The sequence below is a fragment of the Rhea americana genome, unplaced genomic scaffold (genome assembly GCF_003343005.1).
Source record: "Rhea americana isolate MKP2758 unplaced genomic scaffold, rheAme1 scaffold_130, whole genome shotgun sequence".
Lineage (NCBI taxonomy): Eukaryota > Metazoa > Chordata > Aves > Rheiformes > Rheidae > Rhea > Rhea americana.
Genome location: NW_028185373.1, coordinates 651186 through 675758, shown reverse-complemented (window position 1 = coordinate 675758; position 24573 = coordinate 651186). Strand labels below are relative to the sequence as shown.

General features: G+C 36.1%; 1 protein-coding gene across 4 annotated transcripts in view; it reads left to right on the top strand.

Moving 5' to 3' along the window:
- The window catches only part of ITSN1 (intersectin 1), a 136858-nt gene that overhangs the window by 31251 nt on the left and 81034 nt on the right, over positions 1-24573 (top strand). For 3 of the 4 annotated variants that reach the window (XM_085297742.1, XM_085297740.1, XM_085297741.1), the window contains 9 exons: positions 477-536; positions 5565-5657; positions 7150-7213; positions 14956-15116; positions 16600-16779; positions 17429-17522; positions 20202-20302; positions 21873-21936; positions 24166-24303. In XM_085297742.1, the coding sequence (XP_085153868.1) occupies positions 509-536; positions 5565-5657; positions 7150-7213; positions 14956-15116; positions 16600-16779; positions 17429-17522; positions 20202-20302; positions 21873-21936; positions 24166-24303 (923 nt within the window). In that variant the 5' untranslated portion in view covers positions 477-508. The remainder of the gene's footprint in view (positions 1-476; positions 537-5564; positions 5658-7149; positions 7214-14955; positions 15117-16599; positions 16780-17428; positions 17523-20201; positions 20303-21872; positions 21937-24165; positions 24304-24573) is intronic. The other variant, XM_085297743.1, reaches the window with a different exon arrangement.

Genomic DNA, 24573 nt, shown 5'->3' with positions numbered 1-24573 from the left:
GTCAGGAGTTAAAAATGAATTACTGACAATATATGTTTTCAGCAGCTGGAAGCAGGGTCAATTTTGCCCTTAAATAGGAGTAGAGCTGTTACACCCAGTAAAGTAATGCAGCTTTGAGCAACACTTGCTTTGCTGTCACTGAGATACTGTGTGTTGTGGCTGACTTAACTCTATTCTTTACTACATCACGGATTATTTTTAAATAAGGATAGCTTTTGAGGATTTCTTGAAACAAAATTGAAAGGTAGCTGTTTCCTAGTATGGAAACACGCCTGTGGATGTACAGAGTACTGCAAAAATGAGCTCTTTAGTTTTCCTGTAACTAACAGTTTTTGTAGCTAATATTTATATGAGACTGCTTCTTCATTGCCCTTATTTTTCCCATCCAAATCATTTATATAGTGGTAAAGAAAATATACTGAAAATGGAAAATATTGTAATTGTTTGTGAATATCTGCTTTCCTTTTCTTTTTTAGGCACCTTTTAACAAGCAAAAAGTGACTGAACCATGGCTCAGTTTCCAACACCTTTTGGGGGTAAGTTGTTGATAGCTTACTCTGAACTATTGCTATAAGCCAAAATTTTGTGCAAATACATTGCTTTCCAAATATATTTGGAATGTGTATTTGTGAATGTGTATCTTTCTGAGGTGATATTTTTAACTGACTTGGGACGCTTCTGTAGAGCCAGTAGAAAACACTACGAATCTTGCACAGACATCTCAGAAGAGTTGAGCAAAATCCCTTTTTGTACATTGGTCCATCGAAGTCCTACAGTTTTTTGGTAACTGTAGGACAGATCCAGGCTGCTCAGTCACTGGCAATARGGCATAGCCTCATTCTGCAGTTATCCAGTTTTATCTGCCTGTCTTAAGTTTCACAAAACAATCTTGCTTCCCTTTTCCATTTTTTTCCCCAAAGAGAATTCTAAAATGCTGCTTAAATATTGTGAATTCTTGCTTAATGAGCATTAGCTGTGGCAGAGAAGGGGATTCATTTTTTCTTTCGGGACTCGTGGACATTTTCAGTGTCAAAAAGGACAGTGGATATGTTTGGATGCTGTCACTTCACCTTTTCTTTGTGTCATTCCACAGCCTGTGTTTAGATTCTGCAGAAATGCTGGCTTTTTTTAACCCTCCATTTGTAACAGTGGAAGGTAGAGCATCTTGAACTTCACTCTTTTCAAAAGGCACAGAAAGTTCCCTGTTAGTGCAATGGAGACATACATTTTGCAATCCATGTGAGATGCATTATTATTATTTTTTTTGAGCAACCTGTGTGCCATTTTTGCAGCCAGTCTGAAGAAAGATTACAAAGATGGATATCAATGCTGAAAATAAGTAACCAGTTACCACAATGTTTAGCTTGTTCAGGTTTGTAGAAATCAGCAGCAAGTATGGGACTTGCATTTCCCACTACCTTGGCCTTTTATTGACCCAGAGCATTCCTCAATGTACAGTGGTAAAATTTCAATCTCTTTTTGCTACCAAAGAGAGACAATAGTCATGGATTCAGTAGTTTCCACAGGGGTAGGATGACTAAGAGTTGTTGAAAGGAAACTTTTTACAGGCATCTTTTTTCAGAAGATAAAACCCAGACTGGCAGCATTTTAGTTCATTTGGGCACAGAGCCTTCAGATAATATCAGGTCAGCAAGAACAAACAGATATTTGAGTTTTTGGGACAGACAGTGCTAAATGAGTGGATAGCATTACAAGCTTGGCTCCACTTAGATTGAATGTTGCATATTTAAAGGGCTTTCCTCTGGATATGTAGATGTGATTCTGATTGTGTATCTGTGGGTATATATGCATTATATATATATGGGATTCTAGTTTTTGACATCTGAACTAGAAATTAGACTTATATTTAGTGTTTCAATGAGAGACTTTGAGAAAAAAATCATGTAATTCAGAGTATGTTGTTAGAGAAACACAGTTCTTGTTTAATATGATTGATTGGATACAGCCTTTGACAGTATGAAAATGTCTGTGAAGCACAACAAAAGAAACTTCTCTTCACAAGTGGTAATGAGAACAAGTGTGTAATTGGAAGCTACTGTTCTTTATCTTGGTTATCTTTAAGTCCACCCCCCTGGAATTGCATCATCTAGGTGGTATAGAAAGTTGTGAATAACTTTTTGTTTCATCCTGATTTTCACAACCTAAGAGAAATCATGATGTGAAGGAAATCTTCTGGTTCAGACTAGCACATTTTTGGGGCTGTGATTTGCATGTACCAATATTTAGACATGTATACACTCTTAATGAAAATTTTGTCTTCAAAGCATTCTCTTCTACTATCTTCAGAGAGTTCTTATTGCATTAGAGATGGATAGCAGCTTTCATTTTTCAGCTTTGTATAATTACCATTTGATCTTGCATATGTTGTCCAGGATCCTGTTAACTGTAGTACATGGCTTTAGGAAGGAAGGAATTCACTATTTCTTCTCAAACAAATTTTCTGGTCTTGGCACAGAGAGGAAGGTGAAATAAGTTCATGATTAACGTAGTTTCTGGAATATCTCTGGTTTGAAGCACGATGTCAGGCAAGTCTTTTAGAATATCCTTCCTTGAACCAAGTCTACCCAGTGCTGTCATACCTTCTCTTAGAATAATGACAGTAAAAGTCTAAGATTGTCATGAAAGGAAACAGTGTTGTAAAAACAATTTCAAACCTTATGGGGAAGCTTGGTCTTCCTTTCAAGAGTGCAACATTGCTTTGTTACCTGCGATCACTGAACAAGATTCAGTAGTGATTTATGAAGTCTCCTTCTTGGGAATGTCCCCACTGCAAATATGTATTAGCTATCCTTTTTTATCCATCCACATTCCTCTGCATCTAAATACAAAGAATTATGTTTATGTTCTTTTTTGTTTTTAAAGAATCTTCCAATGTCAGCTTGGGATATAGGTACCAAGAAGAGAACACAACCCACCATGTAAATCGGGTGACTTACTGATGTTTCATAACACTGCTCATTTTAAGGATTAGAATGAATATGCGTGAAAGAATTTGTATAATTGTTAAGAAGAGTGTGGTCTGCTCGACCTTTTGTTCTGTTTGTCCAGGAGAAGATATTGTCCAATTCAAATATGAGAGTGCACTCTTTCACTGTTCCAGATGAGATGATTGTCAAACTTTGTGTAAGAAAAGATGGTTGTAGGGCTTGCTGCTGTACTCAAGAATACTTTTCTTATGAGTCAGTTCTGTGGTTTGGTGACTGACTGCTTTGCGTTCAAATGTATTGAAAGGCCCCACAGCCTCTGAGTTGGGATCCAGGGTCTGAAGTCCTGAATGATGTCTCAGTGCTGAGTAAGATCCTACTTCATGCTCTCCCATAGGTCTCATTGTTCCCTAAATAATAAAAGAGGGAAATGAGGCAACGCTGGAAATGGTATTCATACTTTTTCTGACCAATGAAGCTGAAAGCCCAATGGCTTGCTTGTGTTAACACTGGCTCTTTTGATACTCATATCCCACAAAGGTGACGTACTGTTTCAATACAACCAAAATTCTGTCTAGAAGAGTAAATACTGATGATCGTTTGTTCCAGTTTCAGAGACTCCAGAGAAGAAACAGATTTYATTTTAAAATGGTTAATAGAGTACGTTTTTGGTTGTCTCATGCCATTACAGGTTTTAATTTTGGATTTTACTCTCTTCTTTCAGAGAGCATGGGAAGAGCTGGGAGTTTTTGTGGTAAGGCATTTATAGCTCAAACTGAGAGAGGGAGTCAGAGAGACATTACAAATGCCATGGCGATTTTTCTTCTCCTCCACATTATATTCAAGAAGTATTCCTTCTGTATGTAAGCTTCCACATCCAGCCTTAGCATCGTAGGGCAGAGTAGTCATTTTCCAACACAGGAAGATTTTCATCTGCTGTTAATTTGCCTATTTCTGAATATTAGTCACAAAGTCTTAATCAACACCATTTCTTTTTTCCTGTCAAGAGTTCTTGAGAAAAATGGAGGATATAATTACTTATGTCAACCGTAGCATTTTGGGATGTTCATATTCCAAGAAGTGTCATCTTACATCTCCATGGGGAACACAGCTATAAAACCTCTTTACAGTGTCTCTTTGAACTTATTCACTAAAATTCTCTTTCTTTGGACTTGTCGAAAAATGTCCTTTCTTTGATGAATGAGTTTATAAGTATTATGAATCTACCTTTTCCCAGAAATATATAGATTATCCGAAATAGATAGGTTTTTTTTAACCAAGAATGTGGCTTTTCTTTCATTAGGTGGAACTTGCCATTTAAAGGGATGCTCTCTTCTCCTTCTCTAATTCTTCTTCTCTCCATACACAGTATACCTTGCCATATAAAAGTAGATTTTTAATAGAAGAAATTTAGGAGGCAGGAAATTCTCATGTTGTCCATAACTGCTGAATCTGATTTTTGCCTTGAACGGCAAGCAATTTGAATACTTGCTATGAATATTTGTAGGCCTTGTTACCTAAAATTTAATCTCTGAGAATTTACTAATAAATGCTAGAACTCCCTTTTATTTTTCTACTGGTCTACATTTTGTCTTCTAATATTTGTTCAACGGAATTGTGATTTCATTGACATAGATGCCTTCAGATCATTATGTGCCTATGCAGTAGGAGTTAACAGAAATTACAGCAGGATTGTGTGCTTCTACAAATGTTGAAATCATGTTGTTGTATTACTAGTCTAAAAATTGAGATTAGCCTGAAAAATAATGTTAGACAATCCATTAGAAGGTCTCAAACAGAAGGTGAAATGTTTTCTCTGAGTACAAATAATCTGCAGGATGAAAGTGAAATGTTTGGAGGAGGAGAGAAAGAACTACTGGAAAATGAAGGTAGAACTGGAGAAAGCATTGTGGAAGCACAGCATTGTAAAAGAGTAGTAAATCTCACCATGAAGTAAATATTGACTTCCAATTTCTGAGTATGGTATGAAGAGTCTAGTCTGTGTAACATTCTCTGGCTCAGATTTGTCATTTTCAGAATAATAATGAGCATGCTTTCCTGAATTGGGCTATCGTTGCCCATCAAAAATGTTTACTATCTGTTTGCATGTTCATGCTTTTTCTAGACAGATAAGTAGATCTTTTCTTATGATACTGTAAAAGCTATGTAGTACACAACTGATGAGTTCAGGTACCTTTTCAGTTAAAGGAGCATGATTGTATGTGCTGTGGAAGGCAGTTGACCCCCTTAAATATCTAACGGGATAAAGTTTCATTTTGCCATCTGTTATGTAGTTGTCTTTTAACAGCCTTTATGTAAGTTTGATTGCACTTTGAGTAGTTTAGCTGTAATATAAGATTCTTAGGAGCCGGAAAGTGCTCAGCAGTCATCTTAGTTTGACACCTCGGTCTAGTATTATCGTAACTATTAACTAACTTTTTAAGGACTCATGGAGTTTTCAGCTATAGACTTTGCATTAATGGCTTCTATGTGTATCTAGTATATTATTTTTGTAGTCCCATACCATATCATAGATATGACATAACATACTCAAATGAAAATAGTGGAATATTTATATAACATTTCTTAATTCTATTTCTCCATTTTTTTTAAAACTAGGCAACCTGGATATCTGGGCTATTACTGTAGAGGAGAGAGCTAAACATGATCAACAGTTCCATAGTCTGAAACCAACATCTGGATTTATCACTGGTAATTAAATAGTTTACATTTCCAATTTCATTTAATTAAATCAATTATGCAAATATACTAAATCAAATGTACTGAGTGGCCTGGGAGAAATTTGAGCGTAAGAATTTGAAAAATTCTTTTTCATTTTATATCTCATCTTTCATATACCTTGCCATGTCAATCCCATCTTTTCCAATATCTTACTGTAAGCTAGATCCCTGGTTTATGCCACTTGCTTTTACTCTAAGTAGGATTAAAATTGTATATGATTGTGGCTCTATAAAGCAGTTGTGTTGATACTCCTAAACTTCAGAATTAGAAGTCAGGACGTGGAATCCCCCTGATATCTGGTAATGTTGTAATGCTTTAATGTCCTCACTGAAATGTTACACTGTATTAGATTAATCTGACAGAGAAATCTGTTTAAATAAAGAAATGCAGATTTAACTAGAATATGTTTTAGAAACTGTTTGTTGACCTTTTTAAAAAAATCTAGTAATTGGCAAAATTTGATTTAAGTTGTGGAAAGCAAGACAAGAAGTAGGGGCATTGCACTGTTTCCACTGAATTTTCATTAAACACCGCTAATTTACTTTAAAGGCAATATGAAGCCTACTTCTTGATGGGGGAAGTGCATTTAATTCTCTTTAATGCTATCTAAAGTCAGTCCTTACTCAGTTGAAATAAAAGGTATAGAGGTGTTTTACCTTCCTTGCTGTCTTTCCCAACAAGAGGAATGGGAATCCTGTTGTGGAATCAGAACCAGATTCTTAACAGTGTCATCACAGCCATGTGTGCCTTTAGGTGCACAATTAGATTGCTTCTGTTTCTGCTCCCGTTACATGATGGACATGATACAAAATCTGCAGTAKCTCTCTTTGTAAGCTGGCATTGCTTTTATTGACCTTCTTAAATATTTAATGCTATTTCTAGTCTATTTACAGTTTTTCGTTAGAGTGTACAAGAATTCCTAATGCCTAATCCTCTAGTAACTGCTTTGCTAGACTTGCTTTGAATTGACTGTTGGAAAATGACTTTGAAATTTACTATTACTTTCTTTAATGGTGGCTTGTTAGGTTCACATCAGGATCACGTGAAGTTTATTTAGTTTATGTCAGCTAATTGGCATTGTATTTGCAAAAAAGCTAGAACAGGTTTATATTGATACATACTTTCTCTGGAAAAAAAAATCTTGTTCTTACAAGGTATGTGATTCTTGCAGAGGGAGCTGTTGATAAAGGTTAGGGACTGGGAACCATGAGTTTCCCATTGTCCAAAGTGTTCATATCCAACTGGTTTAATTGGAGATTTAAACAGTATGTGCATGTTGGAAGTATGTAGGTTCTCTAGTGGCAAAATGAGTTTAAACCTTATACTCTATTACATATGCTTAGCATTAAGTATTTATGCTTTTACTGTTGCTTCTGTTTTAGACATCTTGACTCATGATTTCCTCTTTCTTCTTACTGATATTTTTAGCATTTTTTGAAATTATATCCTATTTATTTTATAGGTGATCAAGCTAGAAACTTTTTTTTTCAATCTGGGTTACCTCAGCCGGTGTTAGCACAGATATGGTGAGTATATGGAAGGGGGGAAATTGCAGTTGTGTGAGCATGAAGTTTACTGGAATAGACTTGTATAGTAATTATATTTCACAATCTGGGGCTTAAAACCATCGTTTTATTCACCTAGCTCTCCAGAAGTTTAAAAGGCAAATATGCTTTATGGTATGATACAGCTGAACTTTTAAGTTATTAGTTCAGTTATTGGACATAGCCATCCTTCTGCAAAGTGGTGTTTTAATGTTGGTGATTTGTATCACTCACTTCAGACTACCGGAATGCGTTCAACTTTGTTAAGAACAACACTAATACAATCATTAGGCACAGTAATTAATATTAAAAATCTTTCTATTGGGACAGCCTGTATAAGACTTGCAAAATTTGTTATGAAGACTAGCATAGAATATTTCCATTGTAGTTAGTGATACAGCTTAAAAGGGGATCTGTTTTTACTATCTGTTGGTGAGCTTAGACAAATAAAATCTGCGTTGTTGTATCGTACATATCACAAACATTTCTGGAATCTACTGTTTTTTTTTCATGCAAGACTGCAGTTGTTTCTGTTCCAAGTTATATGATCCTTCAGGATTCAGAAGTGCTAACCTGCATAGATCATTTGGAATATGCATTAATTGCATCACTACTAAAACTTTTTCATGCTGGACAGAATGAAATAGATTTACTATTTTTCTTTCTAGATTGGAAAAAGTGGCAGAGAGTGTATGTGGATGACTTTGGACTTAATCTGTAAACTTTTCCTCCAACATTAATTGTTGGAGGGAGAGTAGTTTATTGCAGATATGACAACTTTTAGTTTTAATAAGGTATTCTAAAGGCAGAATCTTTCTCTGGCTGGAGAAAGAGAAGAGTTAGTTTACTACCAGAAAAGAATTGATTTGGAAATGTACATGCCTTAAAGAGGGGCTGGATTACATGACTTTTGTTTTAAATAGTTCATTTTCTTTCAATTATTTCTCTTTAGCTTACAAATATCAAATCTGATTTGGTTATCTTATTTGCTGGAAGATTCATTGAAAGTTCAGATGTCCCTTTGGAACTTTGCTTGCCTCTTAATTAAAGAGCAAAACAAGTTTTGTCTTAAACAAGACATCCTTTCTCTACGAATGTTCCCTAGGCATTAGCTTTAAATAGGTGTTAACAAAACTAAACAGTTGTAAATAGTCTGACTAGAAATCTCTTCCTCTCTGAATTATTCAGTTTTTCAGTCTCTTGAGAGGGAGAGAATCATTCCACTAGTTCTGTAGTTGTCATAGAGACAAGACCTGAACTTGCACTTTTTTTTAAAATAAAACTGAACTAAAACTTTTTCATGCTGCCTTTATAAATCATAAAAAAGCATGTAGACATCTCTCTCACTCTCACTGTCTGTCTCTCTTCCTTTTTGGATCATCTCTGAATTAAGAGAAGTAAATTAGATCAGCTTGTGTATTTTCCCAGTTGAAATAACCAAGTAAGAAAATAATCACATAGTGGTAGGAATAAGAGACCGCTGAAACAAAACAAAACAAAAAACAAATAACCCAAAAAACTTTTTTTCCCACAACTCAAATGATTTAACTCTTGATGAATCAGGGAACGTTTGTATGCAGCCTACTGCGTATTACTGCTGTTCCAAAGAAACAACGAAAGTTAGACTGTTCAGTGGCAAGAAGCGCTTTGCAGCCTTCAGAGGGCATAACAAGATGTTCCAGGCTGCACTGAAAAATGTTAATCATTGTTTACCCTGGTTCTCAGGGGTCAGATCTCTAAGTGGCACCCTTGCTTCGTGGATTGAACAGCTAATAGCCTTATTCTAGACATCATCTGACTGTCTAAATCTTTAGTAACATTGTTATGAATCCATGAGTACTTTAACACAGAGGGTGTTCTAGAGTAATAGGCCTAGAGTTTTTGTGGGAGAAAAGAGCCACATAAAACTCGTTTTTTGTACTTTATTTCCTGAATAGATTAAAGTTTTTGATTATTAGCAGAAGAGAAGAGGAGGTGTAGCAGCCTTTAAGGAAGCAAAGTTGCTCTTTTCAGTTAGAGCAGCTTCCTGCAATCTTCAGGTTAAATTTCTGATTCTGGAAATACAGAAGTCTGCACATGTGTGTTGGAATTGTTTTCCCATTCTTAATGAGTTTACTGATTTGAATACAGTTGCTTATATGAATCTGTTTGCCAGACTCGAGCCCAATGTTTGTTTCAGGAAGGCTAGCCTATAGTGGTACAGACAAGCCCATCCTAATACAAAGTTTCATCTGTTTTATTGACTGTGAAATTTCTTGTCTAGGAAAACACAACTGAGAAATGAATTGCAAGGGAATCGGCCAAATGAGTGGTTGGCCATACTGCTTTCAGAGCTTCCTGCAGAAAGAGCAAGCCCTCTACTGAATTGCCAAATGTACTGTCTCATGAATGATAGAACTTAATTTACATAAGTCAGCAGTTCATACTGTGTGTAAGGATAATAGCTATCTTCTGTTTTGTTTTTTTTTTTTAAGTAAAATTGAATCGCTATTTTTCATCACAGAAAGAAGTTTTCACTAAAACCTGAAACRCAAACTAGCTGAGATATCAGTAACTGTCTTCTGCCTAAGAGCTGCTTTGAAAATATTCTGCAGTTGGTGTAACTTTTTTCTAAGGTTATATTCTTAAGAGTATATTTTATTTTAATTTCTGCTATTAATCAAACGTTACCTAGAATTTATGTTCCCTAAAAACAGTAGCTGCATGCTTTTTATCATTAAGATTTCCTGTGTCCCTTCTACTCAGCATTCATTTAAGGAAGAAAGGATTTGTGGGAGCTCAATGGAGCAAATCAGTAGAATTATTATGGTCCAGCATGACAACTTATTTACTGTTCTACCTTTTACAAGCTTTGTAGTCTGCCAAGCTGGTAATCTATTAAGAAGCCTCTAAGCAGGCTTTGAATTGAAGACTGCAATGGCTCAGAAGATAACTGTTTTTAAGTAGGCAATAATCTGGCTTTCTTCTAAAGCTCACATAGGTGGTGGCCTCAAAAAGCATCTTCCATCGAGACCCTGTCTCTCTGGTTTCAAATGGGAACTAAAATCGATGCCAGCTGTTTTTTACATTTCAAGTTGCTCAGTTTTTTTTCAGTAAAAATTAAAACTAATACTTGATTTACCCTTTTCTGATACATGCTTCCCTCGCAACTTTCTTAAATTTGTGTAAAGTGTGGAAAGGAAAGGGTGGCAATGCTATGAGTTTTAACTTTTCTACTGTACATGAATTAAGTGACTGACACTAAAGATCTAATTTTTCCTATTATGTCTGACTTTTATAATGCAATGTGGGACTGTGTAATCTAATATGGGGATGTAAAGCTAAATAAGTCCAGATTTTTGAACTGCAGTGTGGTGTCTGTATTTTAATAACTGTTATTTTCACAGAGATACTTTGTAGCCTAATAATAAGGATATTTGAAGAAAAAAAATCTTGCATGCTCAGTTTCTGTTTTTTAGAGATGAAGAAATTACCAATTGTCTTTGTGTTCTGCAGAAGAAAGGAGAGAAGGAAGAGGGAAGGGATCTCTAGGGGGAGAGTTTTGTCAGAACTTGACGTCTAGTATTATGATGCAGCCCCCTGCAATTACTCTCATTAGGAAACTCCTATTACAAACACAGGCATATTCTGTGAACTATAATCAATGTTTAATCCATTTACTGCTCTGCACTGGCTTCCGGCCAGGCCTTAACTGAAATGAATTAAAGGACATTAGATTCTTTCAAGTTTCATTAGAAACAGAACAGTGAAATTAGGTATTGTTTACTGTCGGCCGCTTGCCACATTTAAGGTGATGTTTATTCAAAAGTAGCACTGCAATCTAATAGTGGGAGACTAGATTCTTTAAAAATAATTAGAAATGGAAGTTGTCTTATTTATGCACTACAGATTTTGACAGACAAAAGCTGATTCTTTTTGTTAGTGTGCTATAAAAACATATAAATTTTGCAGTGTGTACATAATTTTTCTCGCTGAAATTTATGTTGTCAGTGTAAATAACAAAACCATTGATGTAGAGCAAATGAGTTGAACAGAAGGTCAGACATTAAACTAAATTAAAAGCTACTGCTGATTAAGTGGATAGGAGTTCAGTGAAAGCAATGAGACTGCTGCACATCAAAGTTTCTTATTAGTGGGCAATTAATATTTTCTCATGCAGAATTCAAACACTTGCTGTGTTCTAGCAGTATGCTCTCTTTAAGTAGTGTCTGGAGAACCAAGGTCACCTACAGGGTGATATTTACACTTACTGCATTTTCATTGGAAAGCACTTTACAGATTGAGGGATTCTGCATCTGCTTTAGCAATAGGAAGCATTCAGTTTTATAAATCAAAGTAGTTGCAGGTGTAGAAGCCACTTGAACTGAGCAAATAACACTGTTATAAATGCATCTTGCCTAATTACTTTGCTTAAATGCGGAGATACAAGGAGCATTGCAACTATTTATTTGTTTGAATTGACAGTGCCAGTTGGCCACGGTGGAGCTGACTGACTTCTCCGTATGTTGAGGAAAGAGTCTTTTCTTTGGGAAGACCACTGACTGTTTGGAAAGCAGTCAAAAATCTGCTGAAATATGTTTCTCTAGATCTCATTCTCTGACATTGTGTGTGTGTATGTATGTATACATATACATATATACACACACATATATATATCTCCTCAGATGGCTAGATAAATAGGCCTGGCTTTTACTCTTCATTTCCACCAGGGATCTGAGAAGAGAATGGCTAAGCAAGCATTGGACTAAACCTTCATAAAAGCATCACATTTTCCCTGTTGGGTACTTTTGAATTGTCTCTAGTTGCCTTTAAAGGTGTGATTCTGTTTGTAAGTATCAAATAAATGAAGCTAACTATCTGCTCCCTCTTTCCGTTGTTCTTAATACTCTAATTTTTCTAATGAGGCTATCTTACCTCAGTATTTATTTACTATATGGTGGTGGTCTTTCTAGTGCAAAACCTGTGTAAGGGAGTACTTCAGAAAGGACAATTAGCCATTAAGTTTCTGAAATTCTAACACTTCTGATGCCTTTTGCTTCATTGTACCTATGAATGTTTCAGACTTGTTAGACCTGCAGCATAAGTTTATTCTAAGACCATTAGAAATCTAACGTGACTCTTTAAAGGTTGTGACTAATGTGCATTATTTGAAATGTTTCTGTTCTAAAAAGTTAAAAGTGTGAGGAGCAAAATTAAAATTTACTGAGTAATGCTGTTCTGTAAGCCTGAGTGATGATTTGGGACAGCAAAAATTACTCAGCCTGCTGTGGGAGCATTTTTATGCTACTGTCATAAGCAGTATCTACCTTGACTTTTTTTTTGTTGTTTTTGTCATAGTTAAACTATGAATTTCTTCAAAGCAACTTTGAGCTTCTTACAGGAATTTTAAGTTGATAGAAACATTTCTGATGGAAAAAATATGTTAGAGATACGCAAACATGTACTTTTGAGATTTAGATCCATTTCATTGCATAGGAGGAAAAGATAAACTCTGTATGAAGGCTTGTACCTGGTGTGTTGTTGCATATATACATACATACCCACTGGACAGAAAGATTTGCTGGAATCTAGTAAGCTTTCAGTATTTTTATGTCCAGAGAAAGCTGTGACATGTCAGAATTAACAGAACATAGATAATCTTAATAACAAAATGTGAGAAGCCTAGATTGTCTTAAAAAAAACCCCAAACCCACTATTTTCTAGAAGTAACTATACCTTTCACTTCAAAAAGATCCATTTTTATTAATAATTACTGAAATCTATCCTTACTATTGCTTGAAACTTTTGGGAGAAAGGCTCTTCTGCCTTTGTTAGAGTTTTCTCATTTGTGCAAGTTGCTTCAGAACATTTTGCGTTTTAGCTTAGCATGCCCGTACATCAGGAGGTACCAGCGTTATGCCTGCTCTCCCTGGAGCAGTGGTCAGAAGCTGAGTCTTGAYGGTGATGGCATTTTGCCCGAGAAGGGAGGTCCCTGTTCCAAAGGTGTGCTTACTTCCCTTGGTTCAGGTTGGCCATGCTGATCTTGGCTCTGCTGGCTGCATCACCAGGTAGGCAGTCTGACCTCTACCGCAGCATCTTCTTAACTGTTTACTTGTCAAATGAACCACATCCGAAGTGATAGCAACTGAAACTTGAATCCAAAACACATTATGCTGCCTGGGTTTGCAGAATCAGTTTGACTACAAATTTAGACCTCCAAAGACTAGACAGTAGAGGGATTAGAATAAAGTTTGAAGTTACTGAAGACTAGACAGTTTTCATCTATAAATTAAACTGCCCTGTGATATGAAGCTTCAGAAAACAACAGCTACAAGTTCTCACAGCCAAAATCTGCTTTCCAAAGACATGTATGTAGCAGTCCAATACCTTTCATGGAGTGATGCGATGCATGCTTTCTTTTCCTAACTGTAAGCCTTAGAATATACTGTCCTGTGGCTAGGCTTTCTCCTTCTCTAAATGCTGCTACTAGATTCACAGTAGTGTTGTTTAGCCTTGTGACATGGGAGTTGGTAGAGTAAGACAGCTACACTGCTCMAAATATGATCTTGTGAATGTTAGAAAGGGTTGAAGTGTCCCCATTTTGGGGAAATGCTGTTGATAGTCTAAACCAGAGGAAATTTGTAGTATGTGTGGTTGACCTATGGCAGCCCCTGTTGGGATCTATCTTTCTGTGGATTTTCTTTGGGTTTTTCTAGCTGAGGTGTGGGAGGCTTGTCATTTTCTAAATGCTTTGCCACCATACTTGCCTGACTGTATACTTATTTAAAGTATCTATTATGAATGATTTCATAATAGATACTGATTTTAATTGATTGCAGTACTTTTTGACAGCTTCTGACATTTTTTGCATGGAAGCTTTCCTTGACAGGGACTTCATCAGAAATAAACTTCTAGTTTAACTTGACTGGTTGGCTCCTTTCTGTTGTCATGTCTGCAACATGTAAACGTATACATGAACTTAATGTGTATTATTAAAATAATACTGAAATATGTACTTAATTCTTCAAGTGCGTGCAAATAAATAAATATAATGCAAAAAAAAGCTTACAACTGATTACATTATTAATATTTATTCTATTTTGGGGGTTTTCAATTGCAAGAACTTTCTTCTTCCTGCTTCAGCTCTCCCACAAACACCGTTGCCTGCTGAGCATGGTTTTCTTAAACAGTCGTCTTTTTGTTTCTTCCTCTGATGTACTGTTAAGTCAGGCTACTCTACATGAAAGCCTATTCAAATATCTAGCCTCAATATTTTATCCTTGAGTACTGTTGTCTAACTGAGAACACATTTGTATGCTTGTACGTATAACTATTTATGACAGTGCACAAATTTAAAGAGCGTTTTATTATAAGAGTAGCTAAGGTACAAATTTGCAGACTAACTCATTTGAATCCCTGCAGTGCTGTTTGTAATACCATGTAATTTTTCTTGTGTGATTTTTGCAAATTTTTGGCACTGTATTAATCCTTTCTTTGAGGTTGCTGTACTATAATTCCTCTAAGAGGTGAAAAGTGACTTTAAAAAAAATAATCATCCAAAGAAGAATAAAGAAATTCTCAGGTTAAACAGTGTCTTGTTTGATCACCATTTTTAGCTTGGCATAATTGTTTTGAGTGGAAATAGTCTTGAATATATATGCCTGTGTGTGAACAGTTCTAGGTCAGTTCTTAAAGTTCTTAGTTAAGACTATAAATGTGAAAATTGCTATTTGCTTATTTTGTAGGGCTCTAGCTGACATGAACAATGATGGGAGGATGGATCAGTTGGAGTTTTCAATAGCTATGAAACTTATCAAACTAAAATTACAAGGTTATCAACTCCCATCTGTGCTGCCTCCTGTCATGAAGCAACCACCTATTGCTCTGCCTAGTGCGCCAGGGTTTGGTAAGCTCTTTGTTTTCCTCCTTGCTAGCTTGTACTGCAGCAACCTAAGTTTAATTTGATTTTCATTTTGCAGTTTCTAAAAGAATTTGTCAAAAAGAAATGSATGTACATGCATGCACATTCTCCATAAACTTTACTTTTAGCATCCAACCACAGTGAATAGCTTAAGCTGACATCCTGTTTGCCTCGGGTCTTACACGATTCCCCATATGTTCCAACCTACAAAGTATCTGTGGGGAAAAGGATCATCCAGGCAGAAGAGCTGGTGCATTCTGAAATAATGAAGCTTTAAATAAACTACCCTATTGCTGTTCATCTTTACTTTCTACTAAGGGATATCTTGTTTTGGCAATAGTAACTATGTTTTTTCTGACTTTTTTACAAAGTAAGATAGTAATACACCCCTCCACTTTTATTTTGTGAGCAGAGTTATGCTAATGATAGCTAGAACAAATACCACTTCAGTACTCATAGCTGACCTACTGCAAAAGTCACTGTATTTTCAAGGAAAGGAGTAGGTAAAATTGGATAGTAAGAGGATGCTGAAAATAAATTAATGAAGCCTTATGTTTGGCATCTTGATGTTCTGCCCCACTCTATAGCAAGATGTTCTTTATCTTTCTGTTTTAGTAGTTGCAGTGACTCAAGTTGGTTAGTGCCTGAAAATCACCGCTGTTGTTAAGGGAGTAGCACATTTGATAAACTGCATGCAACACTATTGCATGATCAGTTGTCTTTTTCTMAGATTTTACAAACTGAATTTTTATTTCCGACCGTAAGAAATCAGTGAAATTGAACAGAGCAAATACCAGATTTAAGTGAGAAGTCATAACAAAGTCAGTTCCCCCTTTCTTCCCCCCCCCCCCGAAATCTAGCAAAATCCAGAGTTTTCTTTTTTATCATCTCCTGTAAACTTGATCTCAGCTGCTTGCACAGAGGCTCATTCTTCCCATTGGCATAACTGGACCTCCTTAACTTCCTATTATCCATGCAACTGTGCTTACACCTAAAATACTTCATTACTGTGCTTTACCCTATTAGCTTTGCACTGTTTCATCCTGACAATAGGCTGCAAGCAGTTTTCCTGAAGCTTGTTCTTTTCAGCTGTGGCTAAATGTGGACTTTGGGCTCATTACTCACTGGAAGTTGACAGTGCTGCTCTTCATTCAGTTCAAGGCAAACAATTCTTTTCTTCAGCAAATGCTAATGGATTTTTTTTTGGTCAGTGTTGCATCTAGTGTGATCTTATATACATACATTATAAAATGGTATGTTGTTCCCTCTACATTGTTTTATGCTCCCCTACCGTGCTAATGGTGCAGCATACTGTAAGAGTTCATTAAAGGGATGTGTGAAAGTTTCCATTTCAGTTAGCTGTTTGATTCCACTTTTACTGATGGATTCCAGGCTGCAGTTAAACAAACTGTGCTATCCTACTAGGAGCCTCTCAGACAGAAAAAATGTCTCCTTTTCTTGCTCGTAGGTATTGGGGGCATTGCCAGCATGCCATCTCTTTCAGCTGTTGCCCCAGTACCAATGGCATCCATTCCAGTAGTAGGAATGTCTCCACCGTTAGTATCTTCTGTTCCTGCAACAGCAGTGCCCCCCTTGGCTAACGGAGCTCCTGCTGTTATACAGCCGCTGCCTGCTTTCGCTCATCCTGGTATGCTACACACTAAGACTGTTTACTCTCTTGCTATTAACAAATTGTTTTGCCATTTTCTTTAGATCCAGGGAACAGTAGATTCCGCGTTAGCCATTTTAATTTACTTTAGAGAATGGCTTTGTGTAAGGGCAGTGTTTTGGATTAGCCTGGTGTAATTTGTTAGCCAACTTGTGTAAAGGTTAAAAGAAACATGGACATAGCACACTGTAACTGTCAATCATCTTGAGCAAAATATTAATCCTCTTATAACAGTGTAATAAATCTAGCTTGCCCATATACTGAGGCCTAGAAATTAATCCTCTCACACCTATTTGTAACTATTGAAGTACTGCTGTTTGTTGGGATAACTTTAAAATATTAAAATATATATGTGTTTTAACGTTACTCACAGTACAATTTGACATTAAATTGCATATACATAAAATTGCAYTAAATGACGTAAAATTGCAAATACAGAAAGGCATGAGAGAAATACCTATATATTTTGACCTATTTTGTTAGACACTGTTATTTTAAGATTTTTAAAAGGGAAGCTATTAGGAGAACCATAATGCTTGTTTGTGATGTTGGGAAATAATTGAATATTATGGAAAGTTTACAGTTTAAAATGCTAATACTGGAAAAATGTGTATTGCCTTATTTACAGCCACATTGCCAAAGAGCTCTTCCTTTAGTAGATCTGGTCCAGGATCGCAGTTAAACACAAAACTGCAAAAGGCCCAATCATTTGATGTGGCTAGGTAAGTTGGTATGGAATGAACATATGTGTGTATTTAATTCCCCAAAGTTAACAGAACTGCCTTTCTTTAATAAAGATATTCTTTGAAATGTTATTTACTTGCAGAAATCAGTTCCTGCTGAGATACTACTTCAGAATTTCATAGGATGCTGTGGTTTAATATGGAATGCTTCATGAGAAATGAATCATTGAAATATAGTAATTAACTACTGCAGTGTGTGTTGATATTATTTATGCACACTCTAAAACTCAATTTTTAGAAAAATGTGCTTCTGTAAACATTATCTGGTTTATTTTATATTGTATGGGCACTCCTGGCWGTGTGGAGACATAAGAAGTAGTATGCTTAAAAATCAGCAATTCTAGGCTTATTTTTGAAAGTAATATATTTAATAGTGCTGTCATTTCAAATGCAGACCACATAACTGTTTCTTTTATGTTCTTGAAGTTCTGCATTACAAACTACCTAAAAGATTTACAAGATTTTACAGTTTYAGATTTATAAGGGCTAGGAAAATGTACCATTAGGCAAAATGTATTTTACTATAGTCTGAAGAAATTTATCTAAGAAAATAAAACTTTTGTAGTAGGAGGTAGGGTAGTAATTTTTCCAAAGCATTTATTAATGAAAACTTTCTTACAGATCTATACTAAAGATTTTTTACCAAGAAAGGAGTTGAGAAGATATTTAGTCACCTATTTTAATTTATATGCTGCAGATTTTTTTTCTTGTGCATTAGTAGTAGATAGTGGCACTGCTGACTATTGGCAATGAGGATTAAAAATCTTTCAAAACAAGCAATTTTGCTTCTGTTTGAAACCTAGTACTGTCAGGAACATAGCAGTGATGCTCTGGTGTAATTCCCACAGGTAGAAGTTATCCAGTCTGTCCACAGTAACACTCAGTATCTACAATGAGTGATGCTCAAGAAGCTTCAGCTGTAACAGCTTCCAGATATTCCATAAGAGGGCTGTCATTGTTTTGGGGTTAACTATATTTGAATCTTTTTGGTCACTTTTATTGCCTATAGTGGCCTGAACACTAGATGAGATGACTTATTTTCACAGATGAAATTACATGATTTGATTCGCTGACTAGGTTTGGGCCTGGCTTGGAGTTTCCTTAGCTCAATCATAATTTCTTCAGTAACTCTGAATTGTCTACCAGCAGTGAAGGAGGTATTCCTTGACAGACTGCTGATAATGCAGACATCTGGCATGTGTCTTCGAGTATTATTTTGGAGAAAACAGATAGCAAGGCAATTGATCTACAGCGTTTATGGAACAGGAAGAAGAGCTAAGTCTATTRTATTGGAATTAGAACAAAGTCAAAGTCATGCTTTTTTCCAAGCTCAGATATTCTTTGGATTTGAAAAAGATGAACTCCAAAATTCTGGTTGCGGTGCTTTTAATCACTCTGTCTCCCAAGACATCCGGAACAAACTCTTGGCATACATAATTTTTGGGTGACGTGAGTCAACTGCGTTGTCTTCCAGAATTTTTTGCACCCAGCTACCATTTGAGTATCCATGAAGAAGAGTTTCATTACTTACGTATAATAACCTTATCTCACAGGTCAAGCCACATATATATGTAAAATAAAAAGTAAAGCATGTAAAAATTCTACGTCTAGCAAAACTAATGAGAAAGGGATTCATACAGATAAAATATAAATAAAAGTTTCTAATTTTCATTATTCAAGAGGAATATTTTTATTTTGTTTTCATGAAAAAACATCTTAAAACAGTATTTGGAAAGGAGCAGAAGTAGAGGTATTAACTGTTTTARCTGTTGTAACGTGAAAATAGAATATAAGGTGAATTAGGTTTTTCGWGTAATTGTTTCAGCTCAACATTGAAAGGTCATACTATGCTATCTGCTAAGTTAACCAGGGAAAGGGAATTTGACTGTTTTGGTCCAATTTTTACCGTAATTTGGCACTCTATCACAAGTGCACCCTATCACAAAAACATATAGTCTGACTTTTTTTGTGAGTGCCACCCTCACGAAGAAGGACAAAGTCTGAATGTGCGTAAAGATGGAAAAACCTTACTCACTGGTTTTCAGTATGACAACTTGTTAGCCTTCAAGCATGGGAAGGGATATATACAAATAGCAGCACTCAACCTGTTATGTAGATGAATTAGAACTGGGAATATTATATTTGTCAGTTGAGTGCCTTTCACAGATACTTTGATTGCTTTTAAGTGTTTATATTTTTTTCGCACACGTTTTCAGCATGCTTTACATTTTTGTTTTCCTAAATCAGCTTATGAGTGATTTGGCTAAGACAACCAGTTAATGATTGAGTAAGATGAGATATTACTTCTGCTGACTACAGTGAGGCATTTCCTACCATATGTTTAGATAAAAGCTTTTAGTTCCTCTAACCTATTTGGGTTATTTAATTATCTTCTAGTAAAGAAAAAAGCAAAACTGTAAGGCCTGTCATCTTTACAGAAAGCCATCTCTTAAGACACTGAACCATGATGAATGTTTTCAAACAAGAAGTATAAGGTGCTATGTTTTCAGGAAAAGAAGGGAATAATTGTTAAAAAGAAAAGGACAATTCTAGGCATAAAATTCTGTGCAGCACTTCATCATGTTGTACCTGTAGCTTCATGTGATAAAATTTAAAATTATGTATCTTCTCTCCTCTCTACCCCTTTTCGAATTCTAGTGTGCCTCCTGTGGCAGAATGGGCTGTACCTCAGTCATCAAGACTGAAATACAGACAGCTGTTCAATAGCCATGATAAAACAATGAGTGGACATTTAACAGGTATTGAATTTTTGTGTGTGTGTCCGTTTTAACTGTAAAAGACTGATTAAAGCAGCATTTAGAAAATAACTTGCTTTTGTAAGAGACTGTCGCCTCTCTGTTTTTTTGTTAGACTGTTTTTTGTGTTAAAATTTTCCAACTGCTTCATGGTCTTGTTTAGGAGCAAATAGTCATTTATGAATGGTTGCTGTTTTTTTAAAAATAGGAGAGGCTTGGGAGAGGGACCCTGCAGCCATCTAACGGATGTAGGGCTGGATTACCAAACATAATAGATACCTGAAATTTCGTGTAACTTGTTTTCATTCCTCCTTCACCCCTTCAGTTTTCTTTTTCATCTTATTCACACAATTATTTTCTTTGACCTTTATTAGCAAGCAACAAAACTGAAAGCTTTCATGAAGTAGACTGCATGACAGGTCTTGCTTTATAAAGAGAGTTCATATGGTGAGCATTCATATGGTGAAATCTTTCAAATTTTTGTCCAGTTTTGTAATTTTGTGATTGAATACTGCTGGTACTAAAAATCAGTTGTAGGCAAGAGTCTAGTATTCAAGAAACACATCAACCAAATATGTAAAGGATAGGAACAACCCATGAGTAAAAAACCACTGACACTTGATTCTGCATAATTTCTTCTTCTTTCTCTCTCCCCCTCTCTTCTCTCCACCCCCCCCCTCATTACATTATATGTTTGTGTTTATCTCTCTATTGGAACTGTAAAATCGGTAGGCTATTGGACCCTGGGCTTCTGACCATAGACAGCTTCTGCTTTAAGGGGCTGGATTGTTTCTTTTTTTATTTCTCTGAAGACAAGGGCCTGACTTATCTGTCACCTGCTTTTACAGCCACACAGATTTCTTGAACATGTACAGAGAGGAGAAAACTCTAATGGAAAATTTTCTTCCTCTCTTGATTGACAGCCTGTTGTCTATATGGTGGAATTTGCTGGGGTGAAAATGTTTCACTACTGGAAAATATGAATGTTCCAATAGCAGGCCATCAATGGATTTTCCTTTTGGAAAGGTTATGTTGGTCTGTTATGTTTTTTGTCAGTTGGTCTCCTTTTTGCTAGTGAGAACATATTTATCTTGGGGTGGAACACTCATCATGGTTGGGATCCTTTCCTCACTTTCTTTCCTTCATTTTTTGGCCAAGTAAGTTGGCTGTGGGAAACAGATTCCTGGAAAGGATGTATTGGATTATGTGAAATCAGCAGCCATTTACAATATTCAGCTCAGGTACTGATAACAGTGCCTGCCCAGTTTCCAAAAGAAAATAGAGTAGTGGCTTCATTTTACTAGTTCTGGGATCAGCTCTTTCTGTTGGATAGTTTTGTTTTGTTTTTCTTTAAGTGAATGTTGTGGAGGAGTGAAGGGTTATTTAATTTATTTTAGTATGTTCCTCTTGGGTGAGCTTAGGGGTAATGGTAGGTATAGTCTGCTCGTGCAGAAAACTCATCTGTTCAGTGTTACCTATTCAAAACTAAACTCTGCTTGTGGAATAACTGTCTGGTAAGGCATGAAAAGAAAGAAGTTTCTTTTATTTGTTAACTCTTGTTCTAATTTGCTAGGTCCACAAGCAAGAACTATCCTTATGCAATCAAGTTTACCCCAGGCTCAGTTGGCTACAATATGGTAAAGATGAACCTATTGATTTCTACCAAACTAAAAGCTGTACTTACACCTCTATGCTACATACTGTGTTTTTTCTTCCTTTTCTCTCTCCCTCTACTGATAATTATGCTTTGCTGTTTTTAATGCATAACTTTATAAAACAAAATCTACAGTCTTGTCCATATATTGATATTACTCTAGCCTACAAAAAAGYGTATCTTTTGTTGTGCACATAGATAGTTTGTATGCTGGATATTAATTATGGGGTTTTTAGACAGAGCACATATTCAGCCTTCTCCCTTTTCTGTCTTCCCTGCCATATGTGATATAACAGTAGTGTATTGTCTCATGTGTGATATGGCATAGCATTTGTGTCCACAGGTAGTACAAAAAGGAAACTTAATGCAGAGCCGTATTTTCTTTGGGGCTCATCTGCCCCAAAGAATCTGTACTGATTGTATGCGAATTTCTAAGGGTTTATTTCGAAGGGGCTGGTGTTACTCGTATAAATCACTGATTTTAAAAGGAGGATTTGTCTTGGTTTCTCATTTCCTTTCCAAGTTCTTGTTTGCCAAAGTTTTTGTTCCTTTATCATAACATGGATTGGCCTCTCTCCTTTGTTCTTTGGAAGCTTATACCTTCTCTGTACTGTGTAGTGTTTCTACTTTATTATAGTGGTGGTAGTATTTGATTACTCTTGGTTTATGGTTACCTTTGGTAGCTTCTCAAATGGCCTTCATACCATTTCTGTATATTTTTAATTTCTGGAGTCCCCATGCAAGTTATTTCTAATTAACTTCAGAAGTACTTACTTGAAAACCATTGTCAGCTCACTAACCCACCTGACTTATGCTGTGTGAGGCTGTCAGTTGTGTTGTAGCTSTAATCTAGTGGTTCAATTGCACTTGTTTTCTTTGCTAAACACTAATGTTTTTCTTAGCTCTTCAAAAGCACTGTCTCCTTCTTTGTTTCCTAACAAAGCTACTATAAGGAAAAAATAGCAACTCAGTCATCCAGCAGATGATCAGCCAAAAAATACTGTGCTTGCTCCCAGTGCTTGAAGTAGGTTGTGTGGGCAGGGAAATGACGTTAGCATACTCCAGTTCTAAACATAACTGTTTTAATTTTTGACACTCAAAACTGCCAAATCTACTGTAGTAAGGAATGGATTTTACAGCTTCTGCAGCCTGAATATTTCTTCTTTTCCTGATTCTTAGTCGTGGCAGTGGGATCACTGTTCCTRTACTGTAGGGTAAGATTTGTTGGTCTGTATTGAGAGTAGACTCACTGACTCACTATAGGCACATAAGGTGAAGTATAGATGTACAGCAAGCCAGCTATTCTGTAGCGGCCATTTCAGTATTTCCCTGATGAAGATGTTGGACCCAGACAGTTAGGGTAGCTGATCAGTTGTATGCTTGCATGCTAGCTTTTTGTTCTGGTATCTTGTTCCTGTGCCCCAGCCTGAAGTGCTCAGTATCACAGGCATGGATCAGATGGGTCTGTAACAGTCTGCCAAGCTTAAAGGTACAGAGTCCTGTACCTTTGAGATAGCAAAAGAATATCTCAGTTGTTCACAGATTTTCACAGTATTGTAGAAGGTTTACCTGTATGATTGGATTCAGCAGCGTCTTAGGGAACAAAGCTGATGCTTACACTGTTAAGCTTTGGGTATCACCTTAATATGAATAAAGACATTTCATGCCTCTGTCAGGTTTAGGCCGTCCAGAAACCTTCCTGCATCATTTTTGTATGTACAAAATGCTAAATTGTTTTTGTGCCTTGTCAATGCTAGAACATTAGTGGCTTTGATTTTAATGCAAATGTTTATTCTGCAGTTGAGATAGGAGCTTCCAGGGAAGCAAGAGGCCAAACCAAAAATTTCTATAGAACATTTGAACCAATCCTTTTTTGAATGATATTGTGTAGCGGATGTTCATGAGGCGTGCAAGAAAATTCCACTGATAAACTTCACTTACACTGCTTATGATATGGGTAGTACACAAAGAATAAGCAAAGTAGAAGCCATGACTGAAATGATATTGCCAAGGATGTACACTAGCAGAGGCACACACAGGAATGTGGGAAATGGAATGATATATTTTTTACTGTTTCTTAAATTTATGTTAAAGAAATAAAGTAGTATGAGAAAATCAGTGAAAAAAATGAATTAATTAGGACCTGAATATGTCAAAATTGCGCTTTCTAAGAGTGGTTTTTAATCTTTACTTTGCATCTTTCCTTTAAAAGGAATCTTTCAGATATCGATCAGGATGGAAAACTTACCGCAGAAGAGTTTATTCTGGCTATGCACTTAATTGATGTGGCTATGTCTGGTCAGCCATTGCCACCTGTACTGCCTCCAGAGTATATTCCACCTTCATTTAGGTAAATGGTTATGATTCTGTAATCTCACTCCTAATTTTTTGTTTCATTTGGGAAACCTGTGACCTGTCCTGTGAATGTAAAGAACAAAAKGTTGAAAAATACCCCTCCTTATCTTTATATTGGTGTCACAGAATGATTGTAATTGGGAGATACTTGTTTAGCTTTTGGTTTTCTTAAAAATACTGGATACTGAAAATAGGTGTCACAAGAAGTCCTTGTAAGAATACAGTTCTTGTCACTGTTTTATGCTACCATACCTTTTGAAAACTT